The following is a 23,062-nucleotide window of genomic DNA, read 5'->3' as shown; positions in this document are numbered from 1 at the left end:
ACAAGATTTTATTGTAGCCACGAAGACTGCAAATATCTATACAGCACGAACGTTATATTTAAAACAGAAATCGGTACACTGTTAAGCTGACAAATATTTAAAAACAGCTTTATGACCAAAATCCAACAAGATGAACTTTACTAAGGATTACGTGAGGATCAATATCGATCAACCACATATATGTTAATGTGCCGTATATAGCCTGCTAGCATACCATAAACTGCCAAAGATGTCCTCTCAACATACAACATGACACGTATGAATTGGTAAACTATTCATCCAAAAACAACATACCTCTGTCGATTTAATATCAAATAATTACTCGACTTTTTAAATTCTTCAGTTATAACATGTATCAGTGAGAAATCAATTTACATAGTGCATAAGTAAACGGCTGCATATATTTATTAACTCCACGGTTAATAAAGATATAAATAACGTAGTTTTGCAAATACTCCGAAAACGGACTGTCTTAACTTAGCCTTTTTATCCTATGTTTACAATTGGATATTCCTATAAAAAATGCCAGAAAAACGTGGGGAATTATGTAGCTAAACATCTGAATACAAACTATAACGGAACAACATGTTCACCATGAAGAAATCTTAAAGTATTCATAAACATTTTGCAAGTTAGTATGGCTAATATCTTTATAGATTTCGTTTCTCGGGGTTCGTATGTTTTTTCATTACATTAAAGACGCAAATTATTGGCGTATTAATTCATATGAATGTGTGATTATGTTAATTGTAAAAAAATGTACAATAAACTCAATCTGATATTTGCTTCTTGGTTGAAATAGGAGTAATCGGTTTGTTTCACAGTCTATCGATTTTGCTTGTAAACTTCCGGTTGTTGCATGTATATCTCGACCCTGTAATTTCTTTGTTATGCCGTCTAACATATTCGTTTCAATGAAGCCAAATATAATTATACAAATATAACTCGAAAGGGTGTTCTGAAAGCTCGGGAGGGGTATGTGTATGGGCAGGCAACTGTTTTTATTCCCTAAAGGCCAAACATCTTCCTTGATCCGCTACTGTAAAACTCATATGCAATACACGTTATAGCTTTCGATTTTTTACAATGCGCGACCGTATTTTAATCTTGTCAGATAGTAGTTATGACCGTGCTTTGACAGTTAAGCTTACATGTTTGATACAGTTTGATCCTCACACAGTAGTCCAGTAGAAATTTATATCCAATTCGAACATGTTCACTATGTCAGTCAACCACAGGATATGAACGATATTTGGTGAGGTTTTGTTAAAATGACTTCTGTCCTGTCCCGGTATCCACTATCTAACACATATGTGTAACCTCACTTATATCTTAATAAAAAACATCATTGCGTCCCAAGCGTGTTTGTCGATACATACCAATATGTTATGAGAATACATCAGGTATAAAGCCCCAAACGGGTTATTTAAATTATGACATATTGGGTTCTATTTGATCCCATTCACTGTGACAATATTGATATACATGACTTTACCTAGCCTCCCGTTCTGTGTACACATGCGATTGTGCGTATATAATATACGCACTTAGGGAGACTCAATAACGCTGTCGTGTATACGGACAGAACAATACGTTCCATTTCAACAAATCAATTTACAAATGCAATATTGGTATAAGTTGTACTTTCAAAATATGCTCAAACTAACTTCTGATAGAACTCAACAATAACCTTAACTGTATGCTATACACGCATAGCTGACAAAACAAACAAGGGCAGAGAAACATACTTTAATTATATACGTGAACATACATTAATGTATTCGTGATTATCATTGCATTAAGAAAGACAATCATGTCAGCCCTGTTGAAAACTATATTTCAAAATGCCTGCTTTCAAACAGTCCTAGTAACACAAATACATCTTTTCATATGTAGATATATTGTCCGTCGATGTGAAAGGATCTTCAATATTTCATGTAGATGAAATGAAAAAAATACCATCAAAAGTATCAGTACATACACGACAAACAGGATAAAAACAGTAGGTCATATACCTTCAACGTTACAAAAAATCCACATCCACATTGGTAGTATAATTTCCAACAAAAGACTGAAGGTAATATATTCATTTGCGTTTTCAAATCCGATGTCTTGAACAAATTCCAAATATGAAAAAGGAATGACCTATTAGTATGTTTCAGTAGGCCAATGGAGAAAGTCAAACAACGTTAAAGTTAACAGATTTAGTTCACCATATATCTACTTTGTCCAAAAAGGGCTAATCAATGGTACATGTACTGAAGATAAGAGGAATACTAATTCATATCTAGAGTGAACTTCTAATAATATTTCACGTCACGATATAGCTGACTGCTGGTGGCCTATTCATCTACAGCATTTATATAACGCCCAATATAATTTGTAAAATTGCAACACCTGGATAATAGAATTAGTCATAATGGATAAACACAAATAGCATTAAACATTAAGTGAGAAGACAATGATCTTAATATGCATATAAACGAATATATAAAAGACTATGTATACATGACGTCTGTGCAAAGAGCCTAAAATGTAGACGTACAAAGGGGGGTCTTTATATCCTTCTTGAATTTGGCCTGGGTTTTTGACTTCCTGATAGCCGATGGTAAGTTATTCCACAATGTAGCCGTAACCCTCCCAAAGCATCGGTTTCCATAGGTCACAGTACGAGATTTTGGGACAAACACCAACGCTTCTGTCTTCAACCGCAGTGATCGTGACGGCTGGTACAAAGGAGCTGTTGCATTCAGTGCCTTGTATGTGTATCTCAATATTTGGTACTGCGACCTGTGTCATTTGCTCTGATATCATTGTAAAAAATGACGATTTCAAAAACGGATACGAAATTAATATTAGGTCTAGGATGCAATTTGATTCTATAACTTATGCTTGACTTTGGTGTTAAAAAAGGTTATATCAGCTAAAATGATAATGATTTACGTATACGTGCGGCAGTTCATAAGCAGCCTATTAGTACCGGAAAATGCAAGAATTCCATAGGGCACAACAAACAATGTTCATTCATCCTCCGATTGTATGGAGTCAGAGGGCAAAACGGCTAAAGAGCATGGAGGGATGGGATCTTCGAATCGATTGTTAACTTTGGATTCGGGACTATTTACCGAAACTCTTGCAAGATGTGTGTACCTGTGCGAGTAAAGATCTTCTCTCTGGAGTCACAGGGGAGCTTTGTGTGACCCATAAGTGATCTTACCTCTATTATTTTTTAGTTACACAACGCATAATACCAATACTTTATGATTTGGGTTTTTCGCATTTTTGTTTAATGAAGTTTTATCATAAACAAAAAGCTTCGTTAGGACTTAAAATCCTTAATCGAAAAAAGAAGGTCAATAACTGCCCCCATTGCAATATTTGGTATCTATATATTTCTCACTATTCCTAACTACCATTTGTTTCCTAGCGCCTTGCTTGGCGTTATGTACTGTCCTCAGGCCGGGACAAGGCTAAGTCCTTAAAAATGTTAGTTGTTATTCCTTTCTCAACATGCAGAATTTAAGCTATTGACAACAAATGGTTCACTCGTTGTCAGTATCAGATGACAGGGCGGAGTGCTGTTATGACTTCCTTTGGCATGGTATTTCAGTGAGATAGCACTTCAAAGTCTGCATAACATCTGCACTATCCTATCACAAGGAGGCAAGAACACAAGCACATCCAGTCTCCGGCATACATACACACATGCACGCTTACACAACACACATTGAGGCACGTCCTTGAACAAAGCTACAAAATAAAATCTTACCAATCATATTGGTTCATCAATACATTTGGCATGCGTTTCTTTAGAATATGTATAAAGTCAAAGGGTCACATTAGTCGCCTCTTACGACAGGCAGTGGGATACAACAGGTCCCCACTAACACCTCACCTCGTCCCTTCACCCCGCCCCACCCCATGCACCTGTGCACGATGCTTTTAGAATGGGCGAAATCAACCAGCTAGAGTTATTGCAGATTTCTTGCGGAAATAGTCTTCTGAAATTGAGGTATGTTACAAACTCATTGGACGTTATGCTCTACTGGTTGTATATTGACCAACATTAGGTCAAATAAAAACTAATCTCACTGTTGCAACCAATTTATTTTATAGATCTTGTAAGTTTAGTGTTCGTATTCAAGCCAGACATGTGACTGAATACGTGATTACAGTACTTTGGTTTACCGTGTACAGTACTGCATTCCAATATTGTACTGTGCATTGAAGTCCTTAAGGTTAAGACTGAATCACCTGCCTTAGTTCCACTTCTTCCGGCTAGGCTATGCGCTTTGAAACTCAACTATTCAAATGACGCCACCTTTTTCAGGCAGCTCACTAAACGGATGAGTCTATTTTATCAACGTATCTATGTAAGGTAGTTTAGTCAATGATTCGGTATTTCATTCTGTTAACATTAGAAACACATGCGACTAAAGCATTGTTATTAGCAATCAAGTACAATGCCAAACGTATTGAAATCAATTTGAAAATGTAACATTTAAAAATACGACACGAATTGGACTGATGAATTATTTAAACCATCCATATACTTACAATGAAATATATGTATAAAGCCGTCGTTCTGGTAATTTACTTTTCTTACAAACATCTGAAAGTTTTAATACACCATACTGAGTATTAAAGTGGTGTTTGAAATGACGACCGAAAATAAATAAAACACGTACAAGTCAATTAATATCGCACGCATTGGTTTTTGGTTTGTCTGTAAATAATTGTGTGTGTCCTCCCAACAGCTGGTAAGGTGCTGTCAGAACGCGTTATCATGACACTGGCAGTTAACCATGACACTCCATCCCGTCAATTTATACGGACACCAGATTAACTAGCGATTAACAAATTAAAGAAACACTGCATATGTTTTTATTTCATGACATGGAATCATTCATAAATTATGTCGGTATGCGTTTCAATATAAACTCCGCTTGTTTATATATGCCACCAAGCTCACAGAATAATTAAGCATTGAACTGTTACCAGATGCAGTATACAGTCGATAGGAATGCAATGTGGGTGACAGACAAATAGAATGTCGCGCATTGATAGATTACATGGATTTTGAAGTGATGCGGCGCTGAACGGACTTGATTGTTTCCTCGGAAACGCTTATGTTTCCTTTGACTGTTATATTACGTTATTTTCAGAAGCATATATACTCGGAAATGTTTAATTAAAGTGGTCCTTTCAGTAGGTGATAACGATTCCAAGGACATTTCGTTTGAAATAGATTCCATGTTTAATCGGTCAGATTAAAATAGCTAGCAGACGACGTTCACAGGGGCTCGGTTTCGTGATTTGAGTAATGGATGACATCACTGAAAAAACACAACACTTTCTAAAACATTGTCGATACCCTCGACTTTTATAAGGTTTTAGAAATGCTGAATTTTAGCGTTGTGGTTATTCACTGATGTTATGCATAACTCAAAATCTCGAGACCGATCCCCTGTGTGATGACGTCGACAAACTTGGCAATAATTGTGTGGTACCTACACCTCTTATAATAAATTTATATTGTCATAAATTGTCAAGTTGCTTTATTTTTTTGTGATGGCCTATATTGCTAAATGCTAATGAACTCAGAATGTTTTACGACTACCAGCTGTATCCCTACACTGATCGAATCACTGTAAATTGTAGTATACAGTCTCATATACAGCAATTTGGTTTACTAACGACATATAGGCAAATGCAACACAGAATGTAAATATAGCTATATTTATACGAATGTACCCAGGAGATACGGGTATAATCAGGGATGTCAGAGTGTGCCTTTATCAGACTCTGATCACGTTATATACATACCTAACTACGCAAAGAAAATAAAATAATTATAGTGTATTTATAACTATAATCCACTGGTCCGTGCGGTATCATGTCTATTCCACATCGCTGAACATCTCACTGTTACTGACTTGGATAGATACCTGCTTATATAGGTAGATGTTCACAGAGAGTTTGTGTGGACGTGTAGTGTGGGAGGTATAATCAATACTGGCAACAACAACGACAGTCTAAAGAGAAAGGTAAAAACATTTTATTCGTATCATTGTTAAATGTTTAGGATTTATTTGAGCGTGCAAAAACTGCTGCAATATTAAGTGTGTATTATTTTTTATTGTTTTGCTCAGAACATTCAAAAAGATTTTCAGTAATTTTGAGTTTTTCTGTCTGTGAATTTCAATTTTCCGTTTTACGATACTTTGTATTTGGTCCTGATTTTTAAGTAGTCGTTAAAACCATTGTTCTTTTGTAATTTGTCTATTTCTGTCGACAGTGTCAAAACGTTTGCAATTACCTATTTAATATCGAAAAAAAGCCTTTCAGTTTGAGTTGAAATTGATCTTGAGCAAAAAATCCGAGTTTGAATGTTGTAATTTCTTTATGGATATGGGCCCTGATTAATCCATACTCATGCTTAGGCTTGGGTTCTGCGCTAAATTTCAGTTTTAAATAATTTTAGTGAAATAGAACAATCGAAACTGTTTTTACTTGGTCTACGCCTGTTACTTAACATTGTTATCATTTTCAAAGTTTTCTAGTTATAAAAGAGATTGTTTGAACATAAAGGGTGTATTTAAGTATGATACTGGTTCATTTCCTCTTCGCGAACATTATAACGCATTTTTATGATCGGTGAGGATGTTGTGAAATAACTGGTTATCCATTTGCTGAAATTCACATAACTGCATCTGGTGAAAACTCTGGTTTAGGACATTAATGTACTTGGTAACATCAACGGGAGACGACTATTAACACAAGCAAGCATGTCAGGTAAAATGTGTCAGCAATTATAAGCTTAAAGCAGACGAAGCTAAATACACATTTATATGAAAGTATTACCCAGGTAATTTCGGGGTGTATATCAGAGAAGGAGACATTCCTAGCGATCTGGTTACTATATACGTGCGTAGTTTACCAGAGATTAAGGTATATCAGATAGTTACATACTCCCTCTAAGCACTGGGCTCTTGACACCACCGACCTACATTAGCGGAAGTTTCATATTATTCATCTCTTGATATCCATAATACCTTTTCATAATGAAAGTCATCTCATTACCTAACAATCAGAACGAAAACAACTAAAATTTCACTGTTGTTTCATGTCGTTAGTAATAACAGCTTCCCCGTTAACAGAGATACAATATCGTAATTGATCAAATGTCACCATTACAACCCCATACTTAGATATCTCTTTTACCCATATTTGACTTGTTAAGGCATATAAGATGCGCCGTTGTCCGGATTGAATTTGTTTTGTTCGTGGTTTAACTGCTCGGAAGAGAAACGCTCATATGAAATGATATCGCCACAAAACAAGTGTAGGGAAATGATACCAGAAAACACTGAGATCCCATGATATGTAGGTAGCATATCAGTTTTAGTTTCTTCCATTACTCGCAAGCAGAGGACACAAAGATCCATTATTGACATGTGGTTTTGATTTTGGACAGGTAAACATGGCGGAGGAAAAAAGAGAAAATGCTCGTGGAAACTGGAGCAGTTGGTACGAATATCTGTTCTCGTGTATCGGCTGTCTTGTTGGACTTGGAAATATCTGGAGATTCCCCTATGTCTGCTACAAAAATGGAGGCGGTGAGGTGTATTTACTTATACCCTTGATACTTGAACCCGTGACTGCACAGCGACACAATATACCATGCGCACATCGTCCGCAAAATTGTGCGATTTAACTATTGTGCGCCCTCTTCTTATGTTTAAGTTTGAACAAACTTGCGAGTTGATATTATAGGTTAATCAAAATAACGGAATGATAACACAATCCGGAAGACTAATGTGATTTCTGACTAGAATATACCGTGACACTACTACCATGGTTGTTACACAGAACAATATGCGACTATACAGGTGTAAATTTGTGGACTATCAAGTACCCTTTGACTTTAATTTTGGTCGTAATGTAATTACGTGAAAATGGTGATAAATTGTGCTGAGGTTAGGCAAGATATTCTATGATATAACTTACTTTCACCAATTAATATTCAAGGTTCATGCATGTGTGGGTAATACAATTAATGGGTGTCTGTCGATATGTACGCAACGGTATCATTACGTTAGCATTACATGTATGTTAATTAGGCTAGTATGGATCTACACCTTCTCCATGAATCTGATATGTTCACACCTCGACGAATGGGGTACCCTGATGTACAAGGCAGCTATGTTTATATATATCTGTATACGTGTACGAGAACATGCCCTATATGTGTGCTGTACAGGTATCGATTTACATCAATTAAAAGGATAACCTAAAATACCAACTTCTAAATGATAATAAGGATGAGTTAGCTAATACATCTAGCTATTTTTCTATCCATTTGAAATATGACAGCTTACTTAAAATCAGGATTTTTTAAGAGCGTAGCTCTCGGGTGCCTTCGGCGCCCGATCGAAGCTCTTTAATGGTTACACATGCGTGCGTAAACAAAGTTGCTTCCCCTTACTACAACTTGCCTTTAATTTTTTTCGTCCGGAAGTAATATAGACGTCCAGTGGGGAAACAGGAAGTGTATCCTTAAAGCAAAGACAATTGTGTTTCAACCCATACATGAATATCTTCATAAAGTGTAAACAATCTTCGTGTTTTATTACTTGTTTATTTAGATAAAAACTAATATACATTCTGAGTGAAAAAAAGTCTATCACATAAAATATGATACTAACAGACATGAAACATCGCTCAGAGATTATCATACTATGACGTCACAAGAACTTCACAATCCATCGGCCTTCATCGGTTATTTCCGGAAGGATGAAAAATAACCGGAAAATCCTGGAATTGATGTCCGATGCAAATATCTCTTTGTCGGTGCTTCAAGACTTTTTTATTTCAGTTTTTGCCACAGACACAAAAAGTAAAAATGCGGATATTTTCTGAAGATCATTTTTGTTATCAAACCCGGGTCTGTTAATAATGCCATCGGGAGATATTTTCAAAAAGAGCCGGCATTAAACCAATAGGTCAACGTGTACATTTATGTTTTATCATCTAAAATTTCATCAGCTTTTGATTTCCATTTGTTGAGAATGTGTACGAAATAATTAACATTTTTGAAATTCTGGTTATAGTCTTTACATTATTTATTTATGCATCACCACTCATAAAAGAAACAATGGAAAATGCATTGATGTCGAAATCAACAATAATTTTCCAGACAACCAACCCAAGTGCAACGCCCTTTTTAGCAACGTATAACTTTTTTCACAACGCGTGCCGTTTATAACTAAATTTTGTAGTTACAGACAGAATCTGTTTAAAACAGTCAAACATCGGTGACAGTTACAAATTTCAAATTCAATCCGGTGTTTCAGGATGGAACAGTAATTGAGACTACATATCAATATATCGACAATCTCAGTTACATCAAAGTATAACAATGTTTTCTTTTTTTAATTTCATTTTTGCAACTAACATCTCTATACATTTGCTTAGACTAATCGTCAAAAACCGAACAGTTTTCCCCCAGCTTATCTCATTCATTCTTTTTTGTGTCCTGACGGAAGCACGCAGATGATTATTCAATTGTTAATATGGGAGGAAAATGGAGTATCCGGAGAAAATTTGCGTGGTCGGGCAGGTGACCGGAATTGAATCCGGCCATCTTGGTAAAGACGAGCGCACTATCTACTGCGCCACCCGACCCATCATATACGTTACGCACAAGAACAAATATCTCCTTTAGCTTTGACTTGAAGAAAATGGCGTTATTGATGCAAAAATTATATTGTGAGAACATTTTTATCAATCATCAATGACACAAAAATCTACATACGGTAGACCGGGGCAAGTTCGGCCACCCCTAATATTTTTGTTTTTGAGCTAATATTTACAACTTTAAGGATATTAGCAGTTGAGTTGGCTGCAATCTGATTAAAATCATCTGTTCCATGGCTCCGCCTGAACATCTGAATGTGCCGCGGTCAGGGTCACATTCAAGTGCCCTTTAGATGAACCAATCAGATGCGCGCTTGCAAAAGTTTGCCAGCGAATCGGAATATCATGGTTGATGGATAAATAGCGAGGGGTATCGAACAGATAAGTTTTCCAAAACAAATATGGCGGCGGGAACTGACGTTTCTACGACGCCAAGGAAAACGTACTCATTTGGCAATAATTGCGTAGGCAACACCGCCATACAGTCTTTCTTCTCTAATAAAGCTTCGAATATCTTTTTCTGTTCGGGTTTCAGACGATCAATCTCAAATAACTTCAGAACTTTCGTATCATTCTCATCACCAGTGGGGACTATTCATTTCGGTTTCAGTCCCAGATTTTGACCTCTGTTGTCTTGGGCTGCTTAGTGTATTGCTTCTGTCGGAATATACAAGGCGCTAATAACAAGCTCTTTGATAACTTTCCTTTTTAAAAACAGGAATAGCATAACACCTAAAGGCGTTCCAAATTTCCTACGGGAATTACATATAGCCTTAAGATGTTCCGAGTATAAATCAGGCACCTTTGAGGTTCCCGAAGGGATAAACTGTCGTATTGTAAATTGCTATTGACTGATTTAGATATTTTATGTCTGACCAACGACTACCGTTAATTATTATATGCGTATAGTGCGCAATTATTTAAGGGGAAATGAAGTGTCAAGAAAGGGGTGTACACGATACCAGTCCTTGGTCGCGACAATTTCTCGGAAATTTTTCGAGGATTTTCGGAAATGTTTTGAAATATGCTCGCAGCAATAAACTGCTAAATTTCGTTGAATAATCACTGATTGCATTGCCAATTTAACAATTATGAAAAGTTGCAAGTTTAAGTCATATTATACGATGGAATCGGATAAATTTTCAGGACGTTACGTTGTGAATTGATAAATAACACGTATCGGGAAAATAACAAAGAATTGCATCGCATTTATCGCTATGTGATTAAAATATCGTTCTTAGGTAAAATCATGCTGTACTCTTCAATCTTGACAGTAGAAATGTGTCAAAACGACATGGGTAAAGTGGCGAAGTTAGCAAGTTTGTGCACCGCAAAGAGTCAATGTCGCGTGATACTATTAACCGGCAGGAACTTACAAGGGACATCCTTACGAATAGAACCGATAATGATAAAAGTATGAGTTTGAAAAATGAATATTAACGGGTTCAAAACAGCCAAATACATTCCCATCTTTTCTTTTCGAAGGAGAATTGCTGAAATCACAATTGTTTGGTGTTCTTCATGTCTCACGAATTCGGCTGTTGGCGGTCCTCGTCGGATGACTGCCTTTAAGCTTAAACAAGTCGGATTTGCATACGATCAGAAAACTACTTGGAAAAGTGTATTTCATAACAAACAAAAAAGTAAAAGATTTATCCGTTTATAAGATTTACTCTTTTCTGAAACTTATTGTTGTGAAAACAACATCTTTATATTCCAATTACCTGTTCTGCCCATGCCATATGACCGTGTCAGCGCGCAGATATCTCCGTGTTCGAGGTGTCTGTCAACGCTAACGTTATATTTGCGACATGCTTTCTTATTAATTCCATTTGTTGGCATGGCTACCTGAACAACATGTATGTATATACACCTGGTCATTGTTTGCCATTTTGATTGACAGGTGGAAATATATCAGTTGTAGCTTGGTCAATCGTTCGCATACCATGTGACGTGCGTAGTGCGATACCACAACTGTGATTTGGTCACGTGATTTACACTTTAGATATTTTAAATAGTTTGTAAGAGATCGAAAGAATAAAATACATTAGTAATATGAAATAGGCACTGCCTATAAGCGAGCGCACATAGTTAAGTAACCTTTGTGATGATAGTGTAGATTTCGGGCGCCTGCGGCGCCCCCAGCCAAGAACTTTAAGGTAACAAAACAAACAGAATTCCTCCTTAGGACATAGTGCGCTGAATATTCTTCCATGAAAATGAAATGGATGGTAGTTTAAAAAATGTATTTTAATTAAGAAAATCTGTCAGATATTCCATGTAGGCCTTTTTGTTGTTACTAATTTACTATTATGTTAACACCCTTGTCAATATATCGCCTGATCCATTTAAGGCAAAATTTTCTCAAGACAAAATGGAAGAAATATGATCTACTGTGCATAGAAAATATGTATTAACAAGGCAAATTGTTGCAAGGCAATCCATAGACCCCCATGGCCACCGGTAAGAATTTCTATGCACAAACAGTACACTTATGTCAGGAAGCATATGTATATAGGTTACAGTGAGGTGATATTGACCTACTTCACTACACCATCCTTACATGTCCTTGTTTGGTCAAATCTAGTTACTCCAGGTGAAATAGCATAGAAGATATGCCCCATACAAATATTTTCAAAAGTAAAGGTCAAAGGTCAAGTCATAAGTCACAGTGACCTAAATCTTGCACTCTGCACTCCTCCATCCCAAAATGGTATTGGACATAGAATCTGGTTACTCCAGGTGCAATAGTAGAGAAGATATGCCCCGGATTAACTTTTTTCAAAAGTTAAGGTCAAAGCATAGGACACAGTAAAGTCAAAGTGACATTTTTCTTACACTCTTCACTCCACATTACAAAGATATCCTTGTTACACTAAATCTCGTTACTGCAGGTGAAATAGAAAAGAAGATATGCCCATAACAAACTTTTCAAAAGTTAAGGTCAAATGTCAAATCATATATGACACAGTGAGGTCAAAGTGACCTTCTTGCACTCTTCACTCTGCCATCCAAAGATGTCCTTGTACACCAAATCTTGTTACTCCAGGTGAAAAACTTCTCAGACGGACGGACGGACGGACGGACGGACGAAGTGCAAACCTATAATCCTTCGAGAACCCTTCGAGGATTGAAAAAAAATTGATAAAACAATGTACTTTTTTTTCAGTTCATGAACATCTACATGTTTGTCTAAATTGCAAAGCCCAATGCCCCAGGCTAGTAAAAAATGTCAATGTTTACTTTGAAACATAAGTTAGGCTTGTATTTATTTTTTCGAAACAACCTTCAAACTATAGTTCACTTATTACTATGTCGTATATCTCGGCCATGTATGACCCCTTGAAAGGGCTACCATGATTGCATTCCTGGGTGGTAACAGACCTGGGGAAAACTTTGGTAGTTGTCTATGGATTGCCAGTAGGCGTTTTTCATTATAGGACACTAATTTCAACCATTTCAATGTTATAAGGTCACCATGCTTGAGTGACAAGACCCTAGGAGCAATCACTGTTAATAAGAGTGTGTTAATCTTTTCATAACCTGCAAAGAGCATGGTAATTTCTAAGTACACACAATTAATAATGACAATGACAAGTTTTTATTCTCGCAAACTGGTTACAGTGTAGAGAATTTACATATATATCATGGTGTAAATGGACAGTGTTAATTCCCTCAATTATGTGCTAAAATGAAATTAAATCTTCATTATCTACATGATTAAATAATGTGTTGATCTTGAAATTACTAGGATTTTCAAAAAAAATATCTCGACATAAATTTTCTTCTGTTTTGCAGTATCTGGTGATCAGTTCATTTAGACAAATAATGATATTCGTCTCCAAATCCATCCAGGTTCCAAAGAATACATTTTCTATCACATTCAACCAGAAAATTAGCATTACAAATTCTAAATTTACAATAAACATTTGCTAGTCTTGGAGGGAGGTCTAGCAGGTATTTTTCTAATACTAAGTTATTTTTAGAATTTCTGTAATTGGTCCCTTTAGGTGAATTGAAAACATCGCTTCTCCAAAAAAACTGTATTTTTCAACCATTGGGTACTATGGAATTCTTGACTTTCAAATATATGTATTAAATAACATTCATCAAGGATATTTTTAATATAATTAGTCCGTTGAGTATTATAGTTTATAACTATCTTATACATTGTATTACTTAATTTATTAGGTATTGGTTCTAACAATTTGGCCCAAAATCCAATCATTCAAACTTTGATATTGATACTCAGAGGAAATCTGAGGTTTCATGTACAGTAGTACACATGATCACAAGGAGTGATTTTTATACCAATTAAAAAATATATATTTCAAAGATAATTAAGGACCCTCCTTAGGATCACTTTATCAGGTGAATGATAACCAATGTTAGCATAAAAGCCTAGCAGGTATATCCTTTTCATTAGGTGTTGCCCTTGTACATACGTATGCCTACACATTCACAATAAAAGACTAACAGATGAATCATAACTAACATTTATGACAAAATGAATTAATATTTCATTGCCAAAATGCTCGTCTAAACTACATGCTGACATGACACAAGCATCACATTTTAATTAAAAAAACCTACATTTTTACCATTTTTTTTTTTTTACAGAATTTGTTAACACTCGCTCCGCTCCGCATCATAACCTATAGATTCTCAACGTTATAAAATATAACCTGGAATAATACCGCAAACTCAGAAAAACGCCTCACTCGATCTGTTTGACAAAGGATATACTGTCCGATAAGCTCAACATTGCTTTCTACGCTCGGCAGTGCTTGAAATAGTTTAGTATTACATATTCATAAAAACAAATCATAATTGTCAAAATCTCAGAAATAATGAAATTCTATATAATTTTTGACAGTTAAAGTCCATTTGAAAATATTCATACATTGTAATTTATTCCTATCTAATTTAGCATTAATAAACCTTGTTAATTAATTTTGTGATTTTACCTCTACCAACAAGACATCATTTTTAATTTACAATTAGATATAGATCTAACACGTGATATTAATAGCTTTCTGATATTGTAAAATGACAGTTAAAGTTCATTTGAAAATATATACATGTACATTGTTACTTATATATATTCCTATCTAAAATAACATCATTTAACCATGCATAACTTTAAATATATAATGACATAGCATTAATTCAGTGATTGTATCTGTACCAACAAGACACATCTTTTTTTAATTTGCAATTGTAAATATAGATATGACATGTTATATTATTAGCTTTCTGGTATTGTACAAAGATAGTTAAAATTGATTTTAAAATGTTTAAACATTGTTATTAATTCCTCTCTAAACAATATTAATTTTACCTGTCAAACCCAGACACAAATTTATAATATACAATATTTTATTATTGCAAACTTCCAGATCAAGCTTTTAAAGTCCCTTTTTTCTGTGACTGGTGTTAGCGATATTTCAAACATATTTAAACATTACAATTTATTTATTATTATGATGAATTCTGCAACTTTCTGCAAACTTAGGCAGATGTGAAGATTTGATTGTATCTACAGTTTAATTATATCTCAACATGTTGCTCCACGTAATTCTGGTTCAGCATTGAGTGATAATTAAACAATTGTATGTTTTGCAAATGATTTTTTAACATTTCATTCTCATAGTTTGAAAAATATCATGTGTTTATAATATTTATGTATATGCTGTCAACCAATTTTAGCTCATATGGCCGGTATATATATTGGCAGAGGGGTGGGGCCCAATAGGGGAAATAAAGGAAAAATATGAATTTTGTACAAATTAAAAGATATTAACTAAATTTGTTCTAGAGCATCTTTGGACAAAGTGGACTCATGTTTGCATAAACAGAAGGTGTCGATGTTGTTTTTTTTTATACTTTTGACAAACAATTGGCAATATGAAATTTTACAGACCTTCTTTCATTAGTACCCTATACAATAGAAAAGGCTATGGCCGTGTTTACACAATTGACACCAGCTTATTTTTCATATAAAATACCAAACAAACATGAATTTCTCTTGGTGTTGTACTCTATATAATAATGCAATTAATTACATGTTGAGGTTTCAAAGCTTTGAAATCACAAGTTGGATAAATACATTTGGCTATAACTTCTGTTCTATAAACATAATTTTGTTCATACTTTTAATTTTGTGGCATTGCGGCAAATGATACAGATCACCTATGTTAATAACCCCATGACCTATTCCCCAAAGACCAAATTGGTCAATGTAGCTTTTGCTTGATCCTTAAATGGGGAATATATAGTATATAGTCAGTCATAAAGTGGGGCACATGCTGACCTGTCAGTGTTCTTTTGGTTGGAAGCATCCTTATGTGGTGATAATAAAAAATGTGCAAATGGAAGAGGCTACACTTGTGTGTGTGGGGGGGTGAAGGGGGGGGGGGGTAATCTAGATAGTCTAGTGTTTTTCAGGCATATGTCTCCAACATGGAGTCTTTTCTAGAAAAGCTAGCTAGATGTACCGCGTCTGAGTTTGAGATACAAGTTGATAAAATAGACAACAATGGTGCTGTAGCCAGATTCATCTTCACTGTTGTGTTATTGTTCTATATTAGTATATGTAAAATTATTTAGTACTCTTGCATAAGGGAAGAACGTTGACTGATACTTTGTTTGTTTTTCCCTCATAAATGTTTTACTCGAGCTTTGTCCTTGTGAGTTGTGTTTCCCTACAAGGCCACAAAATGTATAATTTGGGGGAGGGTTATATTATAACCCCTCCCCCAAATTATACTATTTAAATGTGGTTAGTTTGTCTGTCCATGCATCTATCTGTCTGTAGACAAAATGAATATGAATAAGAACAGGAAAGAACAAATTAAGAAGGATACATATGAAATATAAAATGTACCAAGTAATGAGAAATGTATGGAGGCGTTCTATATAATTAGTTGTTTACATAATTTCAAGTTGTGCTATTATTTCCACCAGGATTTGAACCTGGGTCTCCCACCACAGAGTGGCTAGTGTAATGACCACTACACTATAGAAATATCTTTAGCACAACTGACTTTTTCTTTCAAGTTTTATTCCCATTTTTGTCTTTATTTTTTTACATGTTTTTGCCATGCACTTATATTTACATTCTCCTCTGCTTTTCTTATCAAATTGGAAATTGATATATCCATGTAGCGGAACTGGACTGGGTAGAATGTCGGCGAACAGATAGCTCAATTCGTAGAGTGTCCAACTAGAGTTCGGAAGGTCCTGGATTCGAACCCCGGTCTGGCCTGGGATTTTTCCTTTTTTTTGCTGCACATGACACACGCATCGACATTTTAATTAAAAAACCTACATTTTTAACAATTTTTTTACAGAATTTGTTAACACTCGCTTCGCTCGGCCATCATAAAATATAGATACTCTACGTTATAAAATATAACCTGGAATAATACCGCAAACTCAGAAAACTATTCTACGCCTCACTCGATCTGTTTGACAAAGGCTATACTGTCCGATAAGCTCAAAATTGCTTTCTACGCTCGGCAGTGCTTGAAATAGTTTAGTATTACATATTCATAAAAACAAATCATAATTGTCAAAATCTCAGAAATAATGAAATTCTATATATTTTTTGACAGTTAAAAGTCCATTTGAAAATATTCATACATTGTAATTTATTCCTATCTAATTCAGCAATAATAAACCTTGTTAATTAATTCTGTGATTTTACCTCTACCAACAAGACATCTTTTTTAATTTACAATTAGATATAGATCTAACACGTGATATTAATAGCTTTCTGATATTGTAAAATGACAGTTAAAGTTCATTTGAAAATATATACATGTACATTGTTACTTATATATATTCCTATCTAAAATAACATCATTTAACCATGCATAACTTTAAATTTATAATAACATAGCATTAATTCAGTGATTGTATCTGTACCAACAAGACACATCTTTTTTTAATTTGCAATTGTAAATATAGATATGACATGTTATATTATTAGCTTTCTGGTATTGTACAAAGATAGTTAAAATTGATTTTAAAATGTTTAAACATTGTTATTAATTCCTCTCTAAACAATATTAATTTTACCTGTCACAACAAGACACAAATTTATAATATACAATATTTTATTATTGCAAACTTCCAGATCAAGCTTTTAAAGTCCTTTTTTTCTGTGACTGGTGTTAGCGATATTTCAAGCATATTTAAACATTACAATTTATTTATTATTATGATGAATTCTGCAACTTTCTGCAAACTTGGGCAGATGTGAAGATTTGATTGTATCTACAGTTTAATTATATCTCATCATGTTGCTCCACGTAATTCTGGTTCAGCATTGAGTGACAATTAAACAACATGGAGTCTTTCCTAGAAAAGCTAGCTAGATGTACCGCGTCTGAGTTTGAGATACAAGTTGATAAAATAGACAACAATGGTGCTGTAGCCAGATTCATCTTCACTGTTGTGTTATTATTCTATATTAGTATATATAAAGTTATTTAGTACTCTTGCATTAGGGAAGAATGTTGACTGCTACTTTGTTTTTTCCTCATAAATATTTTACTCGAGTTTTGTCCTTGTGAGTTGTGTTTCCCTACAAGGCCACAAAATGTATAATTTGGGGGAGGGGTTATAATATAACCCCTCCCCCAAATTATACTATTTAAATGTGGTTAGTTTGTCTGTCCATGCATCTATCTGTCTGTAGACAAAATGAATATGAATAAGAACAGGAAATAACAAAGTAAGAAGGATACATATGAAATATAAAAAGTAATGAGAAATGTATGGAGGAGTTCTATATAATTAGTTGTTTACATACTTTCAAGTTGTGCTATTATTTCCACCAGGATTTGAACCTCGGTCCACCACCACAGAGTGGCTAGTGTTATGACCACTACACAATAGAAATATTTTTAGCACAACTAACCTTTTCTTTCAAGTTTTATTCCCATTTTTGTCTTTTTTTTTTTTTTTTTACATGTTTTTGCCTTGCACTTATATTTACATTCTCCTCTGCTTTTTTATCAAATTGGAAATTGATATATCCATGTAGCGGAACTGGACTGGTTAGATTATCGGCGAACAGATAGCTCAATTGGTAGAGTGTCCAACTAGAGTTCGGAAGGTTCGAACACCGGTCTGGCCGGGGACTTTTCCTCTACCTTTACACCGGTATTAACCAAGTTTATACAATTTGCGATTATTCTAAGATATAATAATACCAGTAAAATACGAAGATCCTTAGTTTTCCATTAATATTAATTAGGATTCTGCAGTTTGATTGTCAAAAATCAATACTTGCATTATAAGATTGCACACATATACTTGTACATAAAATCCAATTCAAATATGTTCATACGGTTATTCTTAAAAAGTAATCAAGATTCTCCCCAGTTGAATCTCTACATTTACTTGTAGTTGACAGGGGAAAACCCTCTAATTCCCATAATAAGAACACTCATACAATGTATTTAAATCTTATCTCATATACCAGTATTTAGTCATCAAATGAGACCACATAGGCACAGGTGCAAGAAATAAGTTATGTAATTAGATTTTTTGCATGGTGTTTATAGGGTCTGTTAAAGTGATCCATTACAATATTTAGAATATGACCCTGTATTTTCCCAATTTCAGTCTTTATTTTCCCAATTGGATTTAAAAGCATGTTCATACAAGTTTCCAGTCGTTATATCATATGTACACTGTTCATCCAAAATATATTAAAAAAAATGTACAGAAATAACAAGAATTTGTAATTGAATCAACAAAAACACTGAAAATTGATGTATTTATTTATTGCTATACATTTTACTGTAAGAATCAGCTAGATGATTTTCTTTTTTTGCAAATCACATTGTTGGTTTTATTCTATCAAAAGTAAAATTTTCCCTTAACGTGGGGACACTGATGAAATTTCCCAATTTTTGGCAAATGCCGATGTTATTTTTCCGAATTCCTGCTCACAGGGACCCTTTCCAAAAATAGCTCGCAAAAACCCTGGTAATAATGTTGACTCATTTAGAAAATCTTGAGGCTGCTCTGTTCTTGAATAAAAAAAAAAAAATGTTGAAATATTTCAAAATTATAATGTATATATATATTTCCTAAATTTCTAAGACAAGATTTCTCAAAAATATTTACAGTGTAGAAAATCTTCTAACATGGATGTTTAATTAATGAAGCTAGAAGCTATTACTGTACATACAATGCGACACATTTGACATTTACCATTTTCAGTCAATAAACTTGCTCAATAAACTTATTCTGCTTGAGGACAAGACCTAATGATTTCATCAGAAAGCACTCAAAAGATGATTGAGACTCAAGTGTTATTTTTTTTACCTAAGGGGCATATTTATGTTACGTTAGAAACAATAGGTTGGCAAATCTGCATTTGTGAAATTGCCTCGGGGAGGGGGCGTATTGTGACACCGACACGAACTGACATAGTAGGCGAAGCATCAATTATTTCACTTACCTTTAACTCACATAAATGTACACATTTATGCGCGTACATACCCCAGGCGGCACATCAGCATTGTCGTTGATAAACATCTCCTTTGCACTGAAACCGACTAGACTTGCACAGGTCTAGCTTTCGTGAAGCTGGCGACTGTTTTCTTGATGATAGAGTGACATACACATATTGAAATCAGTAGACCTTTGTGTCAAACATAATACCTGTCCGTGAGAGGTCAAAACTGGTAAAATTCGCTCCATAGCTACTCTTGTCGATAAGTAGACCTTTACCCTTCCGTGTTCCTATTCCCGGCGAAGTTGATCTGTTCCGGTCTTTTCAACCAATCAAAATGTAGCAAATTTTGAAGCCCGCGACTTTCAGACCACAAATATTTTTATTACTTAACCTGATTCGTCAAAAACGTCGAAAACTTTACTTTTTAAACCCGTTTTAATGAAGAAACAATTTAAACCATAACGAATACGTTTGCAAAGTTCACGCAAATAAGTTACGATGTGAAACATATTTTCTATTCTCACAGAGATTTATTAATAACCAATCAGAGCGTCGCAAAGTTTAAAGTTCGTTCTGCACGATGTAAAGAAAAATGATCGCATAGTATTGTAGTTTCGTTGTGTGTTACTATATATAGAATTTTGCTTGAACTATATATAAACCACGCATACGATACAAAAAGAGCTCGCTGCGCTCGCCTGCGCTTACTATAAATAAACTGTTAAATGACTTATAATGAAGCACTTACATCGAATAGATATAATAAGTGTTCAGCCGTCGTGCAATCGCATCATTGGTGGTATATTCTACAATAGTTAAGAGGTTTAGAATGTACCCTTAATGAAATATCATACTCCGTGTACTTGGTTTTCATTACCTTTGGTTCTATTTTTATCTCATTGATTATTTTCTTCTTATTTTGAACTTTCAATTAGACATTGAGACGAAGTCTATTAATAAAGGATTTGATATATGTCTTCAAAATGAAATTCAGGTTTTTAAATCGTAAAAATCGTACTCCTACCATATATTAAAACACCGACGACAGTTGATTTACCTTATTTAATTCAAATTGGGAAACAAATGGAAATCTACTCCATCATGATGAGGACGTACACTCCAACGTGTCCATTGTGTGTGGCAGTCGTTTAGGATTGTTCAGAGATTTAAATATATACTGAACAAATAGTATGAAATATACACCAAGAGTCTATCTTATTTACTCTGACAACATGAACATATGACAGCAGTGCCGCGGGCGACGCTGTTCGCTGACAATTTGATCGAGAAAATAATTTGTGTTTAGAGGGAAGTTTAAGAAACTGACCAATAATGTCATGCATGCTCCACCAAATTCAGTTTATCAAGTCTTAAGGGTTTTTTTAGTGCTTGACACCTGTCCCGTATAGGTTTACAGAAATTTGACAATAAGGCTGTTGGCTAGTCAGGTTTCATATCTCAACGTTAATAGTTACAGAATATGGAATGTTTTTCTCTCTGTATTTGAAGTGCTTATTTGACGTCACAGAGTGACTCTGCTGGTGATATATCCTTCCGCGATGTTGGCTGTAGTTTGCTGCGATGCAGCTGGTTTTATTCTGGCACGACCTGAAACATATTTATTTTTTTGAGAAAATCATCTGTTGTATCTAAAATTGTAAAGTTGTAACGTTAAGATATTTCTTTCTGTGTATTCGCAGTGCATATTACTTCATGGATTTACAAACTAACTATTAAATCTCCTTTCTAAGAGTAGATGTAATATACTCACAGACATTTTGTATGCTTTATGTCTAGTTTTAACACTAAAAAAAGACAGCAAATATTCTATATGGATTTATTTCAAAATATTGAAACCTAAATAATATCTGTGTAAGTACCGTCCATCACGTACCGTCTCTTTATATACAGGATTTCAAGTTTATGTTACATGACTTTAACCGTATATGACAACGGTAATTTTGACATTTTAGACAACACTATTTCAATAAAAGGATTATAGATTGCAAATTTTCGCCTAATTTTATCTTTAAAATAAATCATTTAATGTGATCAAGTTTTAAGAACAGTGATTTGATAGTCTTTGTACATGTTACTAAAAAGTACAATGCATTCGAACAATAATCTTAGCAAATCATAGTTTTAGGTAAATGCTTAATTTGCCTTACTATTTTTTAAACTTAGTTGTACATGTATTTGTCCTCTGATATATATTAAAACACAACTTATTTGATACAACACGCGTTCTAAAAACATCAACTGTAGAGACATTCTTGTTGTAAAATCACAATGTTACCATCATACCTTGTTCTGGAAGTTTCTACTTGACGTTTTCTTTTAAATGCTGAATTTCATTCACTTTGCCTCTTTTTATAGTTTACTTCTAGGACCTCAACCGTGTCCGCATTGCTAAAAGTTAAACACTAACCGCAGAATTAACTGACATGATGAATTAATTCGCACATACTTGTCCTTGGTTAGATTTTCAAACAAATTAGTATTTCCTTTTTATTTTAGGTGCTTTTCTTATTCCATACTTTTTCTTTATGGCCGTAAGTGCCCTACCACTGATGTTCCTTGAGATATCGTATTCACAGTACTCCAATCTCGGACCGGGTAAAGTTTGGATATGCTGCCCTCTTTTCAAAGGTTGGTAAAATATATTTATCTATTTGTCTTATTCAATGTGATTTTATGAACAAGGTTGTCGGAAAGTATATAAGATGTGAATCAAAATGAAACTAAAACAAAATATCGGAAATTTCTCATAAAACAACCATCGTCAAACTGACAAAGAAAAAAAAGAAACCAAAGAAAATATAAATGTTACCAAGGTAAGGCTTAAGCAATGTATAAGCTGACCTCATGGTATTTCATAGAAACTGT

The 23,062-nt window shown here is 34.5% G+C and overlaps 1 protein-coding gene across 1 annotated transcript in view; it reads left to right on the top strand.

The window, feature by feature from the left end:
* Positions 1–5,943: 5,943 nt before the first annotated feature.
* LOC110446487 (sodium- and chloride-dependent glycine transporter 2-like) overlaps positions 5,944–23,062 on the top strand; it is a 30,066-nt gene continuing 12,947 nt past the window's right edge. Inside the window, exons 1-3 of the mRNA XM_021491657.1 lie at positions 5,944–6,047; positions 7,478–7,619; positions 22,694–22,825. Coding sequence (XP_021347332.1) covers positions 7,484–7,619; positions 22,694–22,825 — 268 coding nt within the window. The 5' untranslated portion in view covers positions 5,944–6,047; positions 7,478–7,483. The remainder of the gene's footprint in view (positions 6,048–7,477; positions 7,620–22,693; positions 22,826–23,062) is intronic.

Source organism: Mizuhopecten yessoensis, unplaced genomic scaffold (assembly GCF_002113885.1).
Source record: "Mizuhopecten yessoensis strain PY_sf001 unplaced genomic scaffold, ASM211388v2 scaffold2729, whole genome shotgun sequence".
NCBI lineage: Eukaryota > Metazoa > Mollusca > Bivalvia > Pectinida > Pectinidae > Mizuhopecten > Mizuhopecten yessoensis.
This window is presented reverse-complemented; position numbering and strand designations above follow the sequence as displayed.